The following is a 20,280-nucleotide window of genomic DNA, read 5'->3' on the forward strand; positions in this document are numbered from 1 at the left end:
TCTTTAAATATTTAGTTAACCATCTCTTTTCATACTGTCAATTACTAAGTCATGAATATATATTTGTTTCATTGATCATTTATTATGTTTGTGCTTTTGATGAGCCAATGATAGCGAGGAGTTGGAATAATTCACTGAATGTTTTGGTGTATGAAGAATAAAAGCCACGCTCATTCTTCTGCAATTCTGGTGGTCTAAATTTATTTGGTTCACATCACTTGTCAGAAAAATTCAAATACATGGGGGGAAAATGGCTTCAGAGTTCCACTAAATGCTGAAATGGGATAGAAGCCTGTTATTGAGAAGAGTCCATATTACGACTATCAGTGAAATGCTTATTATGTGATGAAAATGACCCTCCCATGAATCAATACACAGATTGTCTCCAAAATGTAAGAGAAAATCTCTCATCTATCTGGTCAAATTAAAATTAAAAAAAAAAAAAAATTCTGTTGCACTATTTATTTATTTATTTATTTATTTATATGACTGATTTTATACAATGTTTGATTTTCAAATCTGCTCCTTTTTCTTCTGTATGCTTTTGTTTCCATTCATTTGTAATATTCTTATATTATTCACCACAATTACCGTATTTTTCAGACTATAAGTCGCACCGGAGTATAAGTCGCATTTTTGGGGGAAATTTACTTGATAAAATCTAACACATAGAACAGATATGTCATCTTGAAAGGCAATTTAAAATAAAAATACAATATAGAACAACATGCTGAATAAGTGTACAGTATGATAATGTTACATGATGCATGAACAATGAAATATGAACATGGCCGGTATGTTAACATAAAGAACATGCTAACAAGTTTACCAAACCATCAGTGTCACTCTAAAACACCAAAATAACATGTGAAATGATATAATAATGTGTTAATAATTTCACACATAAGTCGCTCCTGAGTATAAGTCGCACCCCCAGCCAAACTATGAAAAAAACTGCGACTTATAGTCTGAAAAATACGTTACATTCTTCTAATGCAGATTCTTCATCTATTTTCACTCAATACGAATTTAACTTATCAGTCCTTAGCACAATTATCCCTTTATAGCCATATGTGTGACATTTTAGAATTACATGATTTTGAGACTAATTCAGAATTTTGAAAATGTCTTTCTCAAAAAAATTGGTGGATGCAAGTCAACGCATGCATCCGGAGGTTCCATGAGAAAAAAAAATCCAGATTTAGTGAAGGTTAAAGATACTAGAGTTTGGCCCAGGACTTTGTCTCAGTTTTTGAATTTGGACCACTCTGAGTATGACAACTCTATTATTGCCCATGGCTGAAGGAACATAACTCATCCAGTGATTGAGCTTTCCATTTGCTTATTGCTGTCTTCACAATAACAGATACAGAGTCCGCATCACTCTAAAAATAGCTAAAATCATTTTGCAACAAGAGACTTGAACCCCTCTATTTGATGCAGGATCTCAGTCCTGACCCAGAAAAGACACTCTTGCGTTGAGACCATGGCCTCAGATTTGATGGTTCTATTTCTATCCCAAACACTTAACACTCAGCTGCAAACCACTGCAGTGAAAGTTAGGGATCACGGCTTAACGAAGCTAACAAAAGCACTTCATCTACAAAAAAGAAGGAATGTAATATTGAGGTTTAAGAAAATGAAAAGAACACATAACCTTAACACCATGTATTATTTCCATAAATGCAAAAAACAGAATCAGTGACAAAGGGCAGCATTGCAGTGCCCAATTCTCATTGGAAACAAAATCTGACGTATTCCGCCAATGAGGACAAAACTTAATAGGGACCGAACAAGCCATATGAAAGTCATTGTTATTTTTACTTCCGGATTACCTCCACAGGACATTAGCACCGGTTGCATCCTCTAGAACCTTACTAAAAGATAGGTCTCAGACCTTCAAGATGCCATTGCGTCAACTGTATGGAGACAAAGGTACTACCACCAAACTTAAAACCTTTACTGCTGGGATTTAGTGTTTGTCTTTAACCCCAATTTACCATGACCTTGTAGGTACTTAAAGGGTATAGCTGAGGTACACCGGGAGCAAGAAAAAGATACAGACAGATAAACTAGAGACACCGTAGAAGAGAAGCAAGGGGAGAATAGTAGGAGGCAGCGAGACAGAGCGAAAGTGAAAGATAAGTGCTCTCGGGGGAGTTGACTGTGGTTAAGGATTATTAAATGGAATCAATAACTAACAAGTCCTCTGTGTGTGCACACATGCATAGATTGCACGCACACACAACAGCAGCCACACCTTTTACGTATTCAACCCACTTCTCGATCGAGGAGTCTTGGGCATTTGTTTTTCTATTCCTAAATTATCCACATACAATCTCCACATTTGAAACATTAACAGTGGTTGATAATGTGTATCTACATCCCCCGTGGTAAACACTGTTGGTGTTCTTCCGATAAAGAAAGAATAACACGATGTTGAAATGCAAGAGTCTAAAATTTCTATGCAGTTATTGTGATCTATGGAAAAAGCTCAAACCTGCAGTCAGAGATAGAAACCAAACCGACATACCTAATCAACAGGTCCATTAGCCTTATTCAGAGTTCTAGAAGGAATATTACAGTTGTCGCAAAAGTTGTGCAACGAAATGTTAAAGGGACAGACAACTAGTATAAATGACCTTAAGGTGAAAGACAATTCCCCAAAGTGTTTAAGTATGGAATTTTAAAATGTCATCGACCTCTGATAATGGAGAAAATAATAAGCATGAAAAATGACACCTCTTACGAGTGCCGCCAGATTGTGATGTAAGTTATACCCATGCACATACACACTGATAGACTCAAGAGTGGTCAATTCATTGAAACAAAATTTATTTACATTATGAATGAAATCCAGCAACCCCCCATCTATTAAATAAATAAATAAATTATTACTTTTCATTCAGATGGGACACGTTACTGAAGGCTTGGCCATTGTAAGAGACATGGACGCATCGCTTTAATAAAAAAAAAAAAAATAAATAAAGGAAAATGAGAAAAGAAAGAAGGCAAAATTGTCAGAAATCTCCGTACTGCTGTCATAGGGGTGAATAATAAAAGATGGGAGGATGACCCCGTAGATGGATGGAAGGTGGTGTTAATGGTAGGTAGGAAGAGAAAGTAAAAGAAAAGCCATGCGTATTGTATTTTTTGTAATAGTGCCAGGCTAATAGGCCAGTAACGGAAAATGATTATACACATCTGAATCAAATTTGAAATAATTCTGCCAAAACATCCCCCCACCCACCCAAAAAAAATAAAGCAGCCTTATTTTAAGTTTATGTCAATTTATTTTTACCAATGTGCAATGTTCCACAAAGTTAGCATTAGTACACAAACTCACTTCAACAACCTGAGCCAAAATGCCACACTGACCTCAAAATGTATTTTCCAATGCATTCAATACATTATAGTGATGACATGTCTCTACTACTATGGTATAGACATGCAGTACAACACCCCATTGTATCTTTTTACTAAAAAATACACAAATGCCAATTCTCATTCAGAAAAAGCATGATGCCGTACTGAGAATGTGCTACCAATTGTGAGTTTTACAGGTTGAATGCTAAAAAAAAAGGTTCTTTGCAAATAATTAACGAAATGCAAAACGTTATGGACATGTTAAAACAATGTTACCGACGCAAAGACAAAAATGGATTGCAAATGATTCTGCCAAGGAAAATTGCGCAATTGATGATAATGAAATAACACTTAATGTGGAGGAACGGCACTCTGTCAAAAAAACAACACAATTAATTTACGGTAACTGCAATAATCACATTGGCTTGCTTTATAATGTATGTCAGTTCTGCATGGCACAACAATTCAAATTCAAATCTTTTGTTTTAGGGGTATTTCTTGAACTCTTATAAGAAATGTGACTCATTCAAGTCAAATGCACCCACAACCACAAAAAGAGTGGATGTAGGAAAATATAACCTTGATCCATCTTTAAAAGTTATACAAATAATAAAATTAAATGGAACAAAAAGGATATAGAATTTGAGTAGAACAGCAAAAGACCGACAGACGATTAAGCAAAACCTACAGAAAAAAGTATGGAAAAAGTGAAAATTAAATGGATTGTGTGTGTGTATGTTTGAATTTTTTGCAGATGACAGACAATTCAAGGGATATGTGGACTGAACAAACATTCACAAAAGGCTGCATGTCAGAGATAGCGCAACAAAAGAAAGCCCAGCAGATTCAAACTAATATAATTATCAAGTACCGGTAATTTATTAAAACCAAAGCTTCTGTAGCACAGGGCGGATTATCCTTCAGGTCACTCATGCACAACATTTTTCCAGCAGGAAACACTTGGGCATATTGTTTGCACTCACCACCCAAGAATTTGCATAATAATGATGGCAAGTGCTGAGGACAAGATCAAGTAAAGAAAAAAAATTATTTGAAAAATCTTTCAGACTTCCGGAACATAAGAGCAACTAACGAAAGATACTAAACATCAACATACTGGACTGTCTCAGAAAATTAGAATACACAATATTCTAATTTTCTGAGACAGTCCTGTACATTAATCCACCATTTAAAGCAGGGGTGTCCAAACTTTTTGCAAAGGGGACCAGATTTGGCGTGGTAAAAATGTGGGGGGCCGACCTTGGCTGACGTCCTTTACATAGAACAATATACAGGACTGTCTCAGAAAATTAGAATATTGTGTATTCTAATTTTCTGAGACAGTCCAGTACAGCAAAAATGCAATGACAATGAATTTAAAATGCAAACGTGTCTGTAGCAAGTCCAACACACACACACTCCCAAAACTGCGCAGACACGCATGCACAGCTTCATAAGCGGGACAGGGAAATCGATCATGCCTGGCTAGCTGGTCACAGGAGGTTAATAGATTCTCCTTATCACATATTGTCTTAGGCTTCATCGTCACCATCACTGTCCCTTTCTATTCTGGCATATCATTTACGGTCATCTGAAAAAAAATGGTAAATCTAAGTAAATCTATAAAGTAACCTGGAAGCCGAAGGTACAGTGTTTAAATTAGCTTCATTTACCTTCAATTGAATTACATGTTCCTAATATGTAAATTAGAATGAAGCTTTGACAGTGATTGGGATGATAAAAGCATTTAATTATGGGAGGTTTTTTTTTTTTTTTTTTTTTTAGCTGATTGCAAAATGAACTGAAACCCTAAATTCTTTAGTGATGCAAATAATAATATATCCAAACTATTACAGAATGACAGACTGTGTGCTCCTGCAGTAAAGAATAAAAAACAAGTAATATTTCTTTACAGTATATATCCAAACTGAAGGAAGGTGATTGATAATGACGTATCTGTGGCTGGCATAGCTAGGGCATCAATACATCATGTTAGCAGTGTGTGCTTCCAGCTGTTGTACTGAATGGAACTAGGCTGTGTTTATGTGTTTACATGCTCATTTTTTACAAGAATGAGAATACTGCCATTATTTTCGTTTGTTACAGTCAGCTTGTGCCTTTCAGGCTGAACAGATTTCATTCGGTGGTTTTCTTCTAATGAAATTGGATATTTAATGTTGTTATAGAAACCCTTTTTAGGACCTATGACTAAATGTCACAATTTAATTAAATTATTTTTTAAATATCCTACATTTAGAAATTAAGATTTTACCATTTACTTAATATACAATACTTAGGACCATATCTAAAGTTGGGACCAACTGATGCAAGTTTTGCTCAAAACATGAACTTATGTTCAAGGAATTTCAAGATTAGTGGGGGTTCAGATAATAACATGGTGCAAGAGAGTGAGAGTCTTTATCGGCTGTTGCTGCAAACCTTAGTCCTTACAGTGAGCACTGACATTATTAATCTTTGCTGCTACTAGGGATGCTGTGATATCGTCACTGCCTGCAAACACGGGTGGGCAATTATTATTTTTACAGAAGGTTACCATTGTTATGCACAAAATCATCTGCAACAGTTATTATCAAAACCCCTGACACTCTCTTTAATGCACTATTGACTTCTTCAAAAGATGTGCTGCAAACAACAATTCAAGAAAGACTTGTGAAATAAAGTTTGTCAGTACGTGGTCTCTCTTGACTGAAGCAAAACAGATTTGTTAGAAAGCACGACTGCCCCCATTTGGATGACTTGTACAATTGCAGTTAATTGGAGCTTTTGAAACAGTAATTCAACTGTCATACCGTATGAAACAAAATGTGTACTTATCATTTTATTTTTCAATGATTGCTGAATGGGCATTGTTATTTATGTGTAGAGTAGGATGCCTTCTAATGATGACTTTTATCAAATTAAAAGAAATTATACCATTAAGGGTTGAATCGTCCTGATGTAAAATGAAATCATGACATTGGACATCATTTCAATAGAAACAGGCCATTTTCATCAGTAACAAATTGGATGCATGTCACTTCTGTCTAATATACTGGCAAATTATTTCCTGATATCCTTGTATCAGATAAATTGCAGTCAAACTGGCACTCACAACTGATTGCATGAGATAAACAGTAGATAATATACGATTTGCATCGCCTTAACACTTTCAGGCACTTCCTGTTCTGATTATACTGTATTTGAAAATATTGCTGAATAATCTCAGAACAATGTGATTTAGCATATGTTTGCAAGTGGTGTAATATACAAGGGCTTAGGTTTGGTTTCAACATTGGTAGGGACGCCATAATGCAAACTTTTTTCTGAGGACAGGACATTAATAAGACCAAACAAATAGGGTACATTTTCTCAAAAATAGCTGGTTCCTAAGTGAAAATGAAATGAAAGAAAAGTTAAAATTATTTTCATGGGAGAAAGTCATTTTTCAAAATGCTTGCATCATAAAAAGGAAATTTACATTGATTGTGTTTCTGTGGGGGAGGGGGGGGGGGTTGAGATTTAAAAAATGTGCATATGCTGCAAATAAAAATATTTTTGGGAAAAATGATGTAGAAAATAAATACATCTTAATTAATGAATAATTGCACAAAATGCACAGTTGAATTAACGTTAACAGCAGAAAACGCACAGGAAGACACCTCTCTATGCAGCTTTCTACTTGAGTTTTACAGTTTAGCAAGTTCACACGGTTTAATGTCATGCTAACTCTGATGCAGGTCGGACTTTCAGTAGCAAATTTAGTGGCGTGTTCCCCCACCTCCACAACATTGACGTCTTTTTACATTACTAACAGTGGCTGCTGCTGCTGGATGAAAAAAACCTACACTATATAATATTTACATAATATACCTCCTCTTCAAATGGGGTGGAGGAGTCAGCATGTTGATATGTATTTCTGCTGGGATTGTGTGAATGTGGGGGTTCTAGTCATCAGCCAATCCAACGTGTGTTTGAGGAGAAAAAAAATGGACCGGCACATTCAGCAGGTGAAAAGGGGTAAATGTAAATGTGGACATAATGAAAGTAATTGACTTAATGATGGTAGGGTCAATTATATCCTTACAACATATGGGAAGACAATCTAAATGACCTATATAACTGAACTTATTACATAATGCAAATAAGGTTGCTTAAAAGTTGGTGGGGACAATATGAGCATCTTGAAACGTTGGTAGTGTTATGTCCCTACTGTCCCTATGCAAACCTACACCCTTGGTCATATATTTTAAAGCAAGTACCACATCAAACATACTTTATTCTCTAAGTCTCACCATCTTGGTCTACAATAAAACAAAGTAGCATAGAGGACTAAAAACAATGTAAAAAATGAATGAACATAAAATGAAGCAGAGGTTTTTTTTTTTTTGGTTTTTTTTTATTAGTACACAGTACTAAACCACTGAAATCGTTTGAATATTAGCACTGTTTAAATACTGTATATAAAAACAAATAATTGTACCTGTACTTAAAAAATGTTTCCATTAAATGTATTACACAAAATGGAACCTACAGTATATTCTGTACCTGTTCTTATTTTAAAGAAACGGTTCTAAAAGAATGCACTACTTAAAAGTTGAATCCAGTTGAACTGTACGTTATAATAAAAGGTGTAAAGTTTAGGTCACTTTGAACATTTTAGGTGAGTCTTTTGCAAATCACTGGACTGGGGTCGCATACAACTGGTGGTGCTCATACAACACAATAAAAACCACTGTCCTATGCAGATTGCTTTTCACACTTTCTAATTCAATTACAAAATGTAAATCTGTGAATTAGACATTTTGGAGGCATGTTACATTCTGTTGTTGTGGTTATTATTGCTTCTGTTTTTGATAAGGGAAAAATCAAGTGATTCTCAAATTGTGGTATACAGGCTCCCTCTTGTGTTTATCGAAAGACTCATTCTAATGTCAAAACCGCATAATCTTCATTTGCATTTTCAATTTTTTGGGGTTAATTTAGTACATTTAGTTATATCAAATAAATGTTTTAAATTAATTTCCCATTCCGGTTTATGGCTATGTTTTTTTTTTCCTTTGTGTTACAGAGCTTTGGAATGTGTTTGTAGGCATGGCTTCCCAGGCTTGGGACTATCATCAACAATTTATTTAGGCAGGGGAGAGACAGGAGAATAGAATAGAATAGAATAGAATAGAATAGAATAGAATAGAATAGAATAGAATAGAATAGAATAGAATAGAATAGAATAGAATAGAATAGAAAGCCTTCATTGTCATTGGACAGAGTAAAACAAGATTTAAAGCTTCGCCATAACGTGCACCACATAAAAAAGCAAAAGTACAATGAGGCTAATACAAACACACACACACAAGTGCAGTGTACACTGATTGGGAATAAAGTGAATAACTGGCAAGTGGTGGTAATATAACAGTACGTATATGACAATTTACAGTACTTAGACTAGGAGGCAGACGGCTGACTTGATTGTGCCAATTACAGTTTGTGCATAAATATTGATGTAAGAGTGCAAACATGCTATAAAGTAACTGTGCAAAGATTGCATATGCAGTACTCAGATTATGCTGTACTTAGATTGAGACAAATGTCTTTTGTCTGAGATAAATGTCCGAGAACATATTACTTAATAAGATGGCTATGAAAATGTTGTGGCATTAGCAGTGCAATGTCAATGATATTTCAGTGCAAACTTTAGTTGAGCATGGTGACAGCTCTGATGAATGATGTCACACCATTTTGCCTAATCAATAGAGCTGTGCACGACTTATTGGTGACTCGAATTGGCATTTGAGTGAGCATGGAAAACGATTGGCAAATCCAAGCTTTCAAACTGGGATGAGAACAAAATTAATATAGTTGTGTATAAGGAGAGCCAATTGCCAGAATAAGAATATCTCCTGTATGTATTGTCATTGGATGTATGGTGTGTGGCACGGCTGTTGGCCTTCAAAAAACGTGTAGACAGCCGGAAATGTTTGTTGTCTACATTAACATGGAAATAGCTAGGCATCTGATCAGCTCTAAATTAAGATGTTAAACAGCCAGTCAATCAAGCACATCAACGTGTCAACGCTTCTGTTGTTAGTTTGCTGTTGGCATCTAACTCCACCATAGCAACGCAAGGAGTATGCCAACTGAGACCAAAAGGGGAGGTCTCTCTCAACAGCAAGGTTAGCTTAGCATTAGCCATTTGTTTTGGCATCTCTCCAATCAAAGTTACAATTAAATGGATTGTTTAGAATGGCTCAGAATTTGTTAAATCCAACTTTACTATTATTCTATTGTAATTAAATGTTTGTCAATATGGTGGTACTTGGGTAGCTACTTTACATATTTTTTAGGTGGTATGTGGTGTAGAGTGCCATTATGATGACAAAAGTGATTTATATACTGTACCTGGTTTGAAGAACTGCTGACCCAAAGTCACTGGGCCACCCTCTCTACCAATTGTGACACTGCCAGCCCACAGTACTCCTGTCATAGTGGATATATTGTTTTTTGTAGGCACATGAGTATGAGTGCAGCACCGTTCTCAGAATTATGGAGAAATCACGATGGGTCAACCTTTGCCCTGATAATGGTGAATACCAGTACTTGTTCAATGAGTGTATTCTTCTGGGTTATGAGTTAAATATTATCTCAACACGTTTTTTGTGCATAACAGACCTTTGTGTGAATGGAGTTCCATTCAAGGCAAATGTGAAACTACTACTACTAGTTTCATTTGATGCAACACAGAATAAAACTGCTTGGGGGAAATGGTTTGAAAGCCTCTTTACTTTTATTTGAAATAATAAAATCAATAATTGTTTGATTATTAGCAAATTCATGAAATGGTGTCACATTTGCCTTGCCTTTTGACTTTTGCGCAGACATCGCAGGATCGATTCGCACCCAGTGACGGTGTGAGTGATAGTGCTAATGGTGTCTGTATGTGCCCTGTGACAGACTTGTGACCGATCAGGGTTTATACAGCCTTTGCCCAAAGTCAGTTGAGAGAGGCTCCAGCACCCCACAACCCTGACCAGGATAAGCAGTCGTGAAAATGAATGATTATCATAACTAATATTCTTTGTTGAATACATTTGTAAATTACTAGTAATTTAGTTGGATTCTGAACAATTAAAAAATATATAATAATTAACAAAAAAAAGTAAAAATTAAAATAAAAAATAATTATTATTATACACGTTTTCATGGCTACGCTTAATTAAACCGTAACTGTTAAGGGAATCCTTTAATCCAATTAAAATTTGTTGACTGAAATCTGAATAAAACTGGTAAAACAGGCTGACTGATATTGAATGGCTCATTAAAGTACCTTATAATATATAATGTTCTTATTTCACAGATGGTCTAACATACAATATTTGTTAGACAAAGTAATCGAAAAAATTACAGCGAGTGCAAAGTGCATTAAGGATCAAAATACATTTTGACAATACTCTAATGCATAAATAAACATGTCGTGAAGTAATAAATTATGGACTGCATTTCAACATTAAAAGAGTCCAGATGAGTGTCACTAATCTTAACGAAAGGGTCAGATCTAAACAAGGTGAAAGTCATTTTTGAATATTAATTTCTATTTTATTTTATTTTATACTAAAGTTTTACAATAGTTGGGGTGATTTGTGATTTTAAATGTGAACATAATTTAATTGCATTTTTAATTTTTTAAAGGATAACATTCGTAAACAGCATAATCCAGTATTCAATTTCTTGATGAAAGTACTACATGCAGTTTTCCCATTACAAAATATTGATCTGATAGTTGTGATAGTGCAGATCCCAGAATGGCTCTAAGACAGCAGAGCTCAGGAATGCATAACAGTTACCTGATACCTCATATGGCACTATCTAACTATTGTGCCAAAGGTTCTGATATGGCATGAATTACATTTGTACGATATGAGTGTTAACAGAGACACACCCAAATACCAACATAAACTTGCACCCGCACTCACGCCATGTGACAGACCCAGTGTAGATTCTATGTTGTATCATGTGAATATGGCTAAATACACAAAATACATCTATTGTTTCCTCTATAAAGAAAAGCTTTCATAAGACGTCTTTTGGATGGGGTGGGGGTTGTTGGTCTTGTTATTTAGAACAGAATAAAAACGTACATTTTCAAATAAGCTAGAGAGGTCCACAAGGTCTGACAAGAAGCTTGCTCTCAATTCAGTGAGTGTGCGGAGCATGGCGGAATAAATGATGGCTGCATTGATCTTCAGTGCTGTCTAATAGCCTTGTCATGTCAATTTAACACCTCAGGAACACTTGCTTTGTAGCTAATCAATAACAAACTCTGGCAAGCAGCAATAGACATGTAGAAAGAGAAAAAAGGAGGAAAATAAGGCTGTAAAAGGAGAGAATAAGGAAAATACTCTAAACAACAGGAATTAGGGAAATTAACACAACACTGGTTTTCAACTAAAATAAACCCACAGTGTGGTATTTGAAATCAAATACAATTTTGATTAAGCTAATCTCTTTTTCCACAAAACCAAAACGATCTTGTCTTTACAGACGAAGTATATTTTTAGTTCTGCTTGATTTATTTTTAAGAAATTCTTCATAAATAATCTAAATTCTCCATACTAGGATATGTGAAACCCGTTATAGTATATAGTAATAAATATAATTGAGAATCTAACAGTGATTCCTCGTTTTTCGTGGTTAATGGGGACCAGAACCCGCCGCGAAAAGTGAAAATATTTTTTTATGTGCGCTAAACAAAATTTTTTAAACTTTTTTTTTTCTGTGTTCAATGTTTTTATTCAGATTTAGCATTGGAAAGAGATACATAAAAGACACGATTTTCCCTTTTCTTCCCAAAGAATAATTATTTTTAAAAAATGTATATTTTAATAAATCGTTTTTAAGTACTTCAAATGTAATCATGATAAGTTTTAAACATGTTATTGTCGCACCGAATTATTTTTAAACAAGGATCAAATACTGTAGTAGAACTATGCTTGGCTTTATTAAATGCTTCATTGAGTGAGTTCACTCACTCCACTTCACTGCTCACTTACACACAATGAGTTGCCACAGCAACTGTTTAACAAGTTAAACTATGATTGACGCATGCGGCGCATTTGAAGTTCATGACTCTGGCAAGGTCAGACACGAACATCTGTCAACATCGTTAACTTTAAAAAGCAACTCCAGAGCACCGCCTGGCAAACAAAGAGCAGGGAGGGAGCAAGAGAGAGCAAGAGTGAGACTACGCGATCAGCTCAGGACTGCTTTTCTATATATATATTTTTTTTTTTTTTAACTGAAAAAAAAATCCGAGATAGACTGAGTTTGGATCACTTTATATACTATAATACTGTATGTTAGTAATCTATTGCATTATAGGAAATAATAACACATTACTGTAAGCACTGAATAAAATTGCCTAATTGCCAAGGCTGTTTACATGTGTTCCTTTGCAAAATGTTATACTGTTAAAAAAAAATCTAATTCTAACAATAAACCGTTTGGAACAAAGAGAGAGTTCGCTACATCAGAACTGCTTGCAAGGTTTGCAAGTTATACTTACTTTACTCATCCCTCCCATTCCTCAAACCTTTGATCAAATTAATGTTCCTCACTAACGTGCATGTAACGTTGACTGTTTCTTGCTCACATTTACAAGTTTCAAGATGTTAGCCACTTTTGCTTTTACATATAAAATGTTTGTAAAGTTGTGTTTTAAATACCGCTAAAAGTTTATAACAAACGTGGAAAAACATGACTTCATCACAAAGTCACATAAAATTAATGATTGCTGGTCCCATTATACGATACATATTTCAGGGGGCTGCCCTCAGTGCAGCGCACTCTTCACAGTTTTGATGAGTAAAATCACCAAAAGCATTATCCAACTTGAACCACAAAATTGACCGTGAAAAAAGGGAAACTCAAATTTGGAATACAAATAGAGCAGGTTTGGTAGGGCATTAATTTAATTAAAGAAAAAATAGCACTTGTGCCTTCAACCCTCTGGATGTCCTGTTAGAAATCAAATACACAAGACATTTTCTCATATTTATAAAACCTTGGTTTTGACTCCCTAGTTAAGAGTAGTGTTTGAGAGGATGTCTTTGAGCATTACTTACCGGTCACATGAGCAGGCCACAAGCACACTGAGAAGATTGTAGATTATGAAGGTGAAGATGACAGCTGTAATAGTACCACGTGGAATAGAGTAGCTTGGATTCTTGAGGTCACCTTGGAGATGGGTCAAGAATGAACATTTGGTCAGTCCAGTGTTGTTTTCATCAACAATGATGATAACGAAAATATTTCGCCGACAAACAATTTTTTCACGGCGATGATGAGCTTAAAAACGGGTCTTGGAAGAATATATCATAGCAAGACGAATGCCAGTTTTTGTCTGATGAGACGAGAACTAGATGAAAATTTGCCATAGTTTCCATCATAAGTTCACAATGTGTGACATTTTCTTATTGTATGTGTAGGTAGCACGCATGGTCGTGTAACTAATGTGACGTGCTGCACCATCCCGCGCCACACACAAATGCTTACTCACCGGTGTCCTTCTGCTTGATAAGTTTTGTTCTCTTATCCAGACTAGTTATGTCATGTTTCTATAGCCTTTAAAGGTCCATGCTGAGTGATCATCACACACTAACTGTAACTTGTAGCGTTAGCACAGCGTTTGTGTTAGCATTAGCATGTAGAGTGGAGTGTGACGTCTTAAACTCTTAGAAAACTTTTTGCATACAGTTCCTGGCATCCAGGTGAGTTTAAGTAATTGAAAACAATATATTGTTTCCCTGCTGATTGTGTATTATCATCACTTAGCTGGGGATGTCATGGTAGACCCTAAAATTATGTGCTTGTCTGTCAATGAGATTGTTGGAAACCTTTTATTTATTTATTTATTTATTTATTTATTTATTCATGGACTAAAACTTTTGAAGTTAACAGATGAAAACATTTTGAGTAATTGTCAACTAAAGACGAAATTTGTTTTCGTTGACTAAAACTAGACAAAGATTAACACATTTTGAAATGATTAAAATATGACTACCTAATAAGTATTTTTGACCAAAAGACTAAGATGAAAATTAAAAGGGCAGCCAAAAACAACACTGGGTTGAAATAATTAAATATGACTAATAAGTATTTCTGTCCAAAAGACTTAAGACGAAAACTAAAAGGGTAGCCAAAAACAACACAGGGTCAGTCTGTATACAGGTTATCAGTTTACCCAAACACTGTTAAAAAAGACCAAATACCTGACATATTAGACCCCGCCATGATGCCGGTGCAACCATTAAACATGACAGCAAAAACAGTGGCAAATGTCATTGTGTTTCCCGTTGTGTAATCACCAGTGTAGTCAGCTGTCGAAAGAGAACAGTAAATAATTTATTGAAGTTGTTCTTGAAGATTGAATCTCCAATCAGCAAGAGCAATGATATATTTTTCCAACTTCTTCATATTCAGGCTGTATTTTTTTAAGTGAAATTGTTGAGTTGTGACATGGGAAAAAAAAAAAAAAAACCTTAAAAAAAAAATAAATAAAAAAAATAAAAAAACTAGCCTCCTATGAATTCAACAATACACAACAAACAGTGATACTGACTTGACAAAAGAAAACAAATATTCTAGCAAGTAGTCAGTTCTTCACAATGGCAAGTCAAATTCTTAGAGAAAATTTGGTTTAAAGCTGTCACAGTTTTTTAACATGAATATAGAACATTTTTATAGAAATTTGGAATTAGTAATTGCTGTTGGGGGGTTGAGGGGAGCATAGTACCACCATGACTGACGATAAACATGATGAAATATGTAATTTGGTAAAGTTTTCAGATAAAATGTTTCCATTACTTATGTTTAAAATAATAAACAGATTTTTTAAAAAAATAGAATCTAAAAATACATTTATTGTAAATTCAAATTGTTAGAACGTAAAATATGAATGAGATCTTGGATGTCATTACTATTCTTGACTAGGCATATAAATTGCAAATTAAATCAATAGATATTCCAATTTCACAAACAATTATTTGTACAACCATTCTATGTAAACCAACAGTTTTTCCATTTGGAAATAAATATTTCTCAATATTGTTTGAAAAGAGGTATCACAAAATGATTTCAAAACAACATACAGTACATATACACTGTACTTTAGTGCAATAATACTTTATGTAATATTTCAGCCCGCCTTACCCCACAGATTCCCAAGAAGAGTTTCCAACTTGAAGCCGGTAAAGTTTGCTGTACTGGGGCCTGTTGCATTTACCGTAGGGTTGGAGTTGGCAAAACCAGGCAGAAGGATGGTGCGAGGATGTACAGCAAAGAAGCTGATAAAGATTGTGCCGAGGACAAACATGACCACCAGGAAGATGAGAAAGGTGGCCTTGGCATAGATGTGAGCACCGACCATGCACACAAGCAAACATAGAAGGGCGATGGCTGTGGCATAAAGTAGAGACCACCAGTAGCCAGATGGGAGAACCTGGTATGAAGAAGTGGCAAGTGCCCCATCTAAGAGGAAATGAGATTTAAAAAGCTCTGCTTTATACTATGAATAGGCATACATGAATGTCATCATAAATACGTACTGCCGACAAACTTACAGTCATCATAACATATTTTTTTATTTTACACATATTTTATTAATTACAAATGATTTTCACACATGAACGCGCTATTATGTTATCGCTGTATCATGTTTTCGAAAACCAATATGACATTTTTTAACCTAAAAATAATATGAATAGTTAAGATCAAACTCACCCTCTGGCACTCCGAAGGTGGCAATAATGGCTTCAACCAAACCCAGCACATAAAGAGCACAAGCACACACATTAGCCAAGAAGAACATGATTCCAATACTACCACCAAATTCTGGCCCTAATGCTCGGCTGATCATGTCTGAGGAATGTTAAGGAAATGTAGTCTGCAATACAGTAAAATCAATTTTAAAATTACAGCCTATTGACAGTGTTAAAGAAAAAAGTGTATTTCGAACAAATCAAACCCCAACAACTGATTTCCTTGTGCCCCTTTGGCTAAACACATTTGCCTGATGCAATTGCTGGGTGCTCTTAAACCTGTTGCAGATGATGTTTCTTGGGTGTGATTTGCTGTGTGACATAAATAAAAGTGGACACACAATTTTGTTGCTGCAAAATTCTATAATTCACAAGGAATATTTCACATAATAAGTTAAATGTGTTGAAAAGGATACAATAGGCTCCCCCAGCATCTAGGGCTCCATTCGTGGAGATAGCACATACTGACAGAACGGTCATGGAGATAATGAAGTAAGCCACAATGAACATCGCAATTCCTTGGTACAGTCCAGACTGGCCAACCAAAAAGCCTTGAGAAAAGTAATAAAGAAATAAGGTAATGAGGGCTAACCACCTGTTTACATAAAAAGGCAGTTGAACCGGTGTGAATAAAATTTAAATAATAAAGAATAAAATACAATATCATGCACTTGTTATCAAATCATGTTTAAAAAACCACTGCAAACCTGAAACAAACCTTGCATATTTTCAATGCCATTACTAAATGTCATTTTAATGAAAAACAATGGAAGATATACTGTACATTCGTGGACAAGACTTACACTGCTGGCCAAAAGTATTGGCACCCCAGCAATTCTGTCAGATAATGCTCAATTTCTCCCAGAAAATGATTGTAATTACAAAATGCTTTGATAGTAATGGCTTCATTTATTTTGTTTGCAATGAAAAAACACAAGAGATTAAAAAAAAAAAAAAAAAAAAAAAAATGAAATCATTATCATTTTACACAAAACTCCAAAAATGGGCCGGACCAAAGTATTGGCACCCTCAGCCTAATACTTGGTATTTCAACCTTTAGACAAAATATCTGCGAACAACCGCCCGGTATCCATCAATGAGATTCTTACAATGCTCTGCTGGAATTTTAGACCATTTTTCTTTGGCCAACAGCTCCAGGTCTCTGAGATTTGAAGGTTGCCTTCTCCAAACTGCCATTTTCAGATCTGTCCACAGGTGTCCTATTGAATTCAGGTCTGGACTCAATGCTGGCCACTTTAGAAGTCTCCAGTGCTTTCTCTCAAACCATTTTCTAGTGCTTTTTGAAGAGTGTTTTGGGTAATAATCCTGCTGGAAGACCCATGACTTCTGAGGGAGACCCAGCTTTCTCACACTGGGCCCTACATTATGCTGCAAAATGTGTTGGTAGTCTCCAGACTTCATAATGCTATGCACACGGTCAAGCAGAGGCAGAAAAGCAACCCCAAAACATCAGGGGACCTCCGCCATGTTTGACTGTGGGGACCGTGTTCTTTTCTTTGAAGGCCTCGTTTTTTTCCTGTAAACTCTATATTGATGCCTTTTCCCAAAAAGCTCTACTTTTGTGTCTCCTGGCCAGAGAACATTCTTCCAAAACGTTTTTGGCTTTCTCAGGTAAGTTTTGGCAAACTCCAGCCTGGCTTTTTTATGTCTCTGGGTCAGAAGTTGGGTTTTCCTGAGTATCCTACCATAGAGTCCCTTTTCATTCAGACGCTGACAGATAGTACTGATTGACACTGTTGTACCCTCGGACTGCAGGACAGCTTGAACTTGTTTGGATGTTAGTCAAGGTTCTTTATCCACCATCCTCACAATTTTTCAGTGAAATCTCTCGTCAAATGTTCATTTACGTCCACATTTAGGGAGGTTAGCCACAGTGCCATTGGGCTTTACACTTATCGACGGCACTGCGCACGGTAGACACAGGAACATTCAGGTCTTTGGAGATGGACTTGTAGCATTGAGATTGCCCATGCTTCCTCACAAATTTGCTTCTCAAGTCCTTAGACAGTTCTTTGGTCTTGTTTCTTTTTTCCATGCTCAATGTGGTACACACAAGGACACAGGACAGAGGTTGAGGCTATGTCTACACTCAGACAGATAATTTTCTTCAGGCTATTTTGCCGACTAGTTTTATACCAGTCCACACTTCGTTTAAGGTGTTTTTAAGGCCGCCCCGCTTCTGCAAGGTACGCCTGCGTTTGTGCAAACTATGCATGCATAGAGAGGAGAAGCCTCATGTGTTACGTCATCACTCGCGCGGTTTACAGCTGAACCGGAAACTCATTACTCGCCCATGGCAAATTTCGAAATTACTAAACCTTCTAGACTGTCATTATTTTGTGATCACTGTTTTTTTCGTGATCGCAATTGAACGCATCACGCAGGAGTGAGAGTAAAGGGAGAGCACGCTCGGCTTTTACAAGCAGGCGCCGAGTTGTGATTGAAATAAATCTTTACAAAACAACGAAAGCCTGACATCATTACTTGGGAGGTTACAATCGATGCTTAGTTGCGCTCTCGCCACTTGGAAAATAACAAATAGAAGCATATGGTGTGGCGCTGGGTATATTTTCTGGAAGCCGCAACCAGGACTGCTTGTGCATAACAGTGACGATCCGGGAAGTGGCAACAGTTTTGAAAGGCAGAAATGTCTTAGGAAAAAAAACTGTTTGCGTGCCTCTTTGACTGGGGGTGTGACCACGCAGGTCACTTTTTGGGGGTTTAATTTTCCTCTACACATTTTTATATACAGTACTCATGCGCGGTCGGCATTGAGTTGGGAGGGGCCAGCCCTGCAGCTGGCTGATCAAAAACTATTAGGGAAATGAGCTCTGTAAAAACGCTCATCTCCACCTCATTGCGGAAATGGGCACTGAATTGAAGCATATTATTGAGACGTAGTGTGAAGGTTCAAGAAAAATGTGTGGAAAAGAAAAGAGGAGCAGGAATGCCACGTCGTGATTGCCCACCTCCATTGTTTACAATGCTGTCATGCCGCCCTAAAAATAGCGACAATACCTTCCTGAATATCCGAATATTGTACTGAGACAGCAGTTCATATTAGGCGGCGCGTAGGCGGCGGGTAACATTACCCGCCTACAATATCTGTCTAACACCTAATCCGGATAATAGGCATACTAGTGTAGCCGACAGCCGTATAGTCCAACTAATTAAACGTTTAAGGACATTATCCGTCCTAGTGTAGACGTAGCCTGAGTCAACTTTAATCAATTTTAACCGACTGCAAGTGTTACTTAGTTTTTGCCACCACTGTTGTGTGCCACAGGTAAGTAACATGTGCTGTTGATTACACAAATTAGAGAAGCATCACATGATTTTTCAAAGGGTGCCAATACTTTTGTCCGGCCTAATTTTGGAGTTTTGTGTAAAATGTTAATGATTTTTTTTTTTCCTCTCTCGTCTGTGTTTTTCATTGCTAGCAAAATCAATGAAGATACTACTACCAAAGCATTTGTAATTGCAATCATTTTCTGTGAGAAATTGAGCATTATCTGACAGAATTGCAGGGGTGCAAATACTTTTGGCTAGCAGTGTAAAGTTCTCTAAAACTAAAACAGGAATCCACATCAGATATTTATAGAATGTATGAATCATTTGCACACCAGCTGGGTAGTAACTCAGACAAGTTTACCAGTTAGGTTTCCTGAATTTTCAAACGATAACCAACTCATATTGGAAATAAGGATTCTTAGGTGATTATGCATTATATTTTCTTAACCTACTGATCGGAAGCAACTCACTACTTTGGAGTCAAGTGCTTATAACACATACCTTTAGTGTGTATTTAAGAGGAGACTAAAGGCTGGAGGAAAGCTGCAGTTCTCATACCCATCTACAGTATTATTTCTTGCACCTTGGCTTGTAGTACCACTTGCTGCTATTGCCTGTGCCTATGTCGTTATCATTACTTAATGCACAGCCACAAAGTTACAAGTCGTCAGAAATCAGAATTCATATTGTGTAAAAGAATTATGAATTAGAATGTGACGACAACAATCTGGGCAGCGTGGATTTATCATTTCAATGAGTACAAAAGATTTTCATGTTTTGTTTTGTTTGTTTG

General features: G+C 36.2%; 1 protein-coding gene across 2 annotated transcripts in view; it reads right to left on the reverse strand.

Annotated features, from left to right (window-relative positions):
- Positions 1–20,280, reverse strand: part of zgc:153039 (uncharacterized protein LOC767698 homolog) — an 81,788-nt gene that overhangs the window by 57,506 nt on the left and 4,002 nt on the right. Inside the window, exons 2-6 of one of the 2 annotated variants that reach the window (XM_057838001.1) lie at positions 16,592–16,726; positions 16,138–16,275; positions 15,568–15,885; positions 14,628–14,735; positions 13,482–13,593 (exon numbers count right to left, since the gene is read on the reverse strand). In XM_057838001.1, the coding sequence (XP_057693984.1) occupies positions 13,482–13,593; positions 14,628–14,735; positions 15,568–15,885; positions 16,138–16,275; positions 16,592–16,726 (811 nt within the window). The remainder of the gene's footprint in view (positions 1–13,481; positions 13,594–14,627; positions 14,736–15,567; positions 15,886–16,137; positions 16,276–16,591; positions 16,727–20,280) is intronic. The other variant, XM_057838002.1, reaches the window with a different exon arrangement.

Source organism: Corythoichthys intestinalis, chromosome 6 (genome assembly GCF_030265065.1).
Source record: "Corythoichthys intestinalis isolate RoL2023-P3 chromosome 6, ASM3026506v1, whole genome shotgun sequence".
NCBI lineage: Eukaryota > Metazoa > Chordata > Actinopteri > Syngnathiformes > Syngnathidae > Corythoichthys > Corythoichthys intestinalis.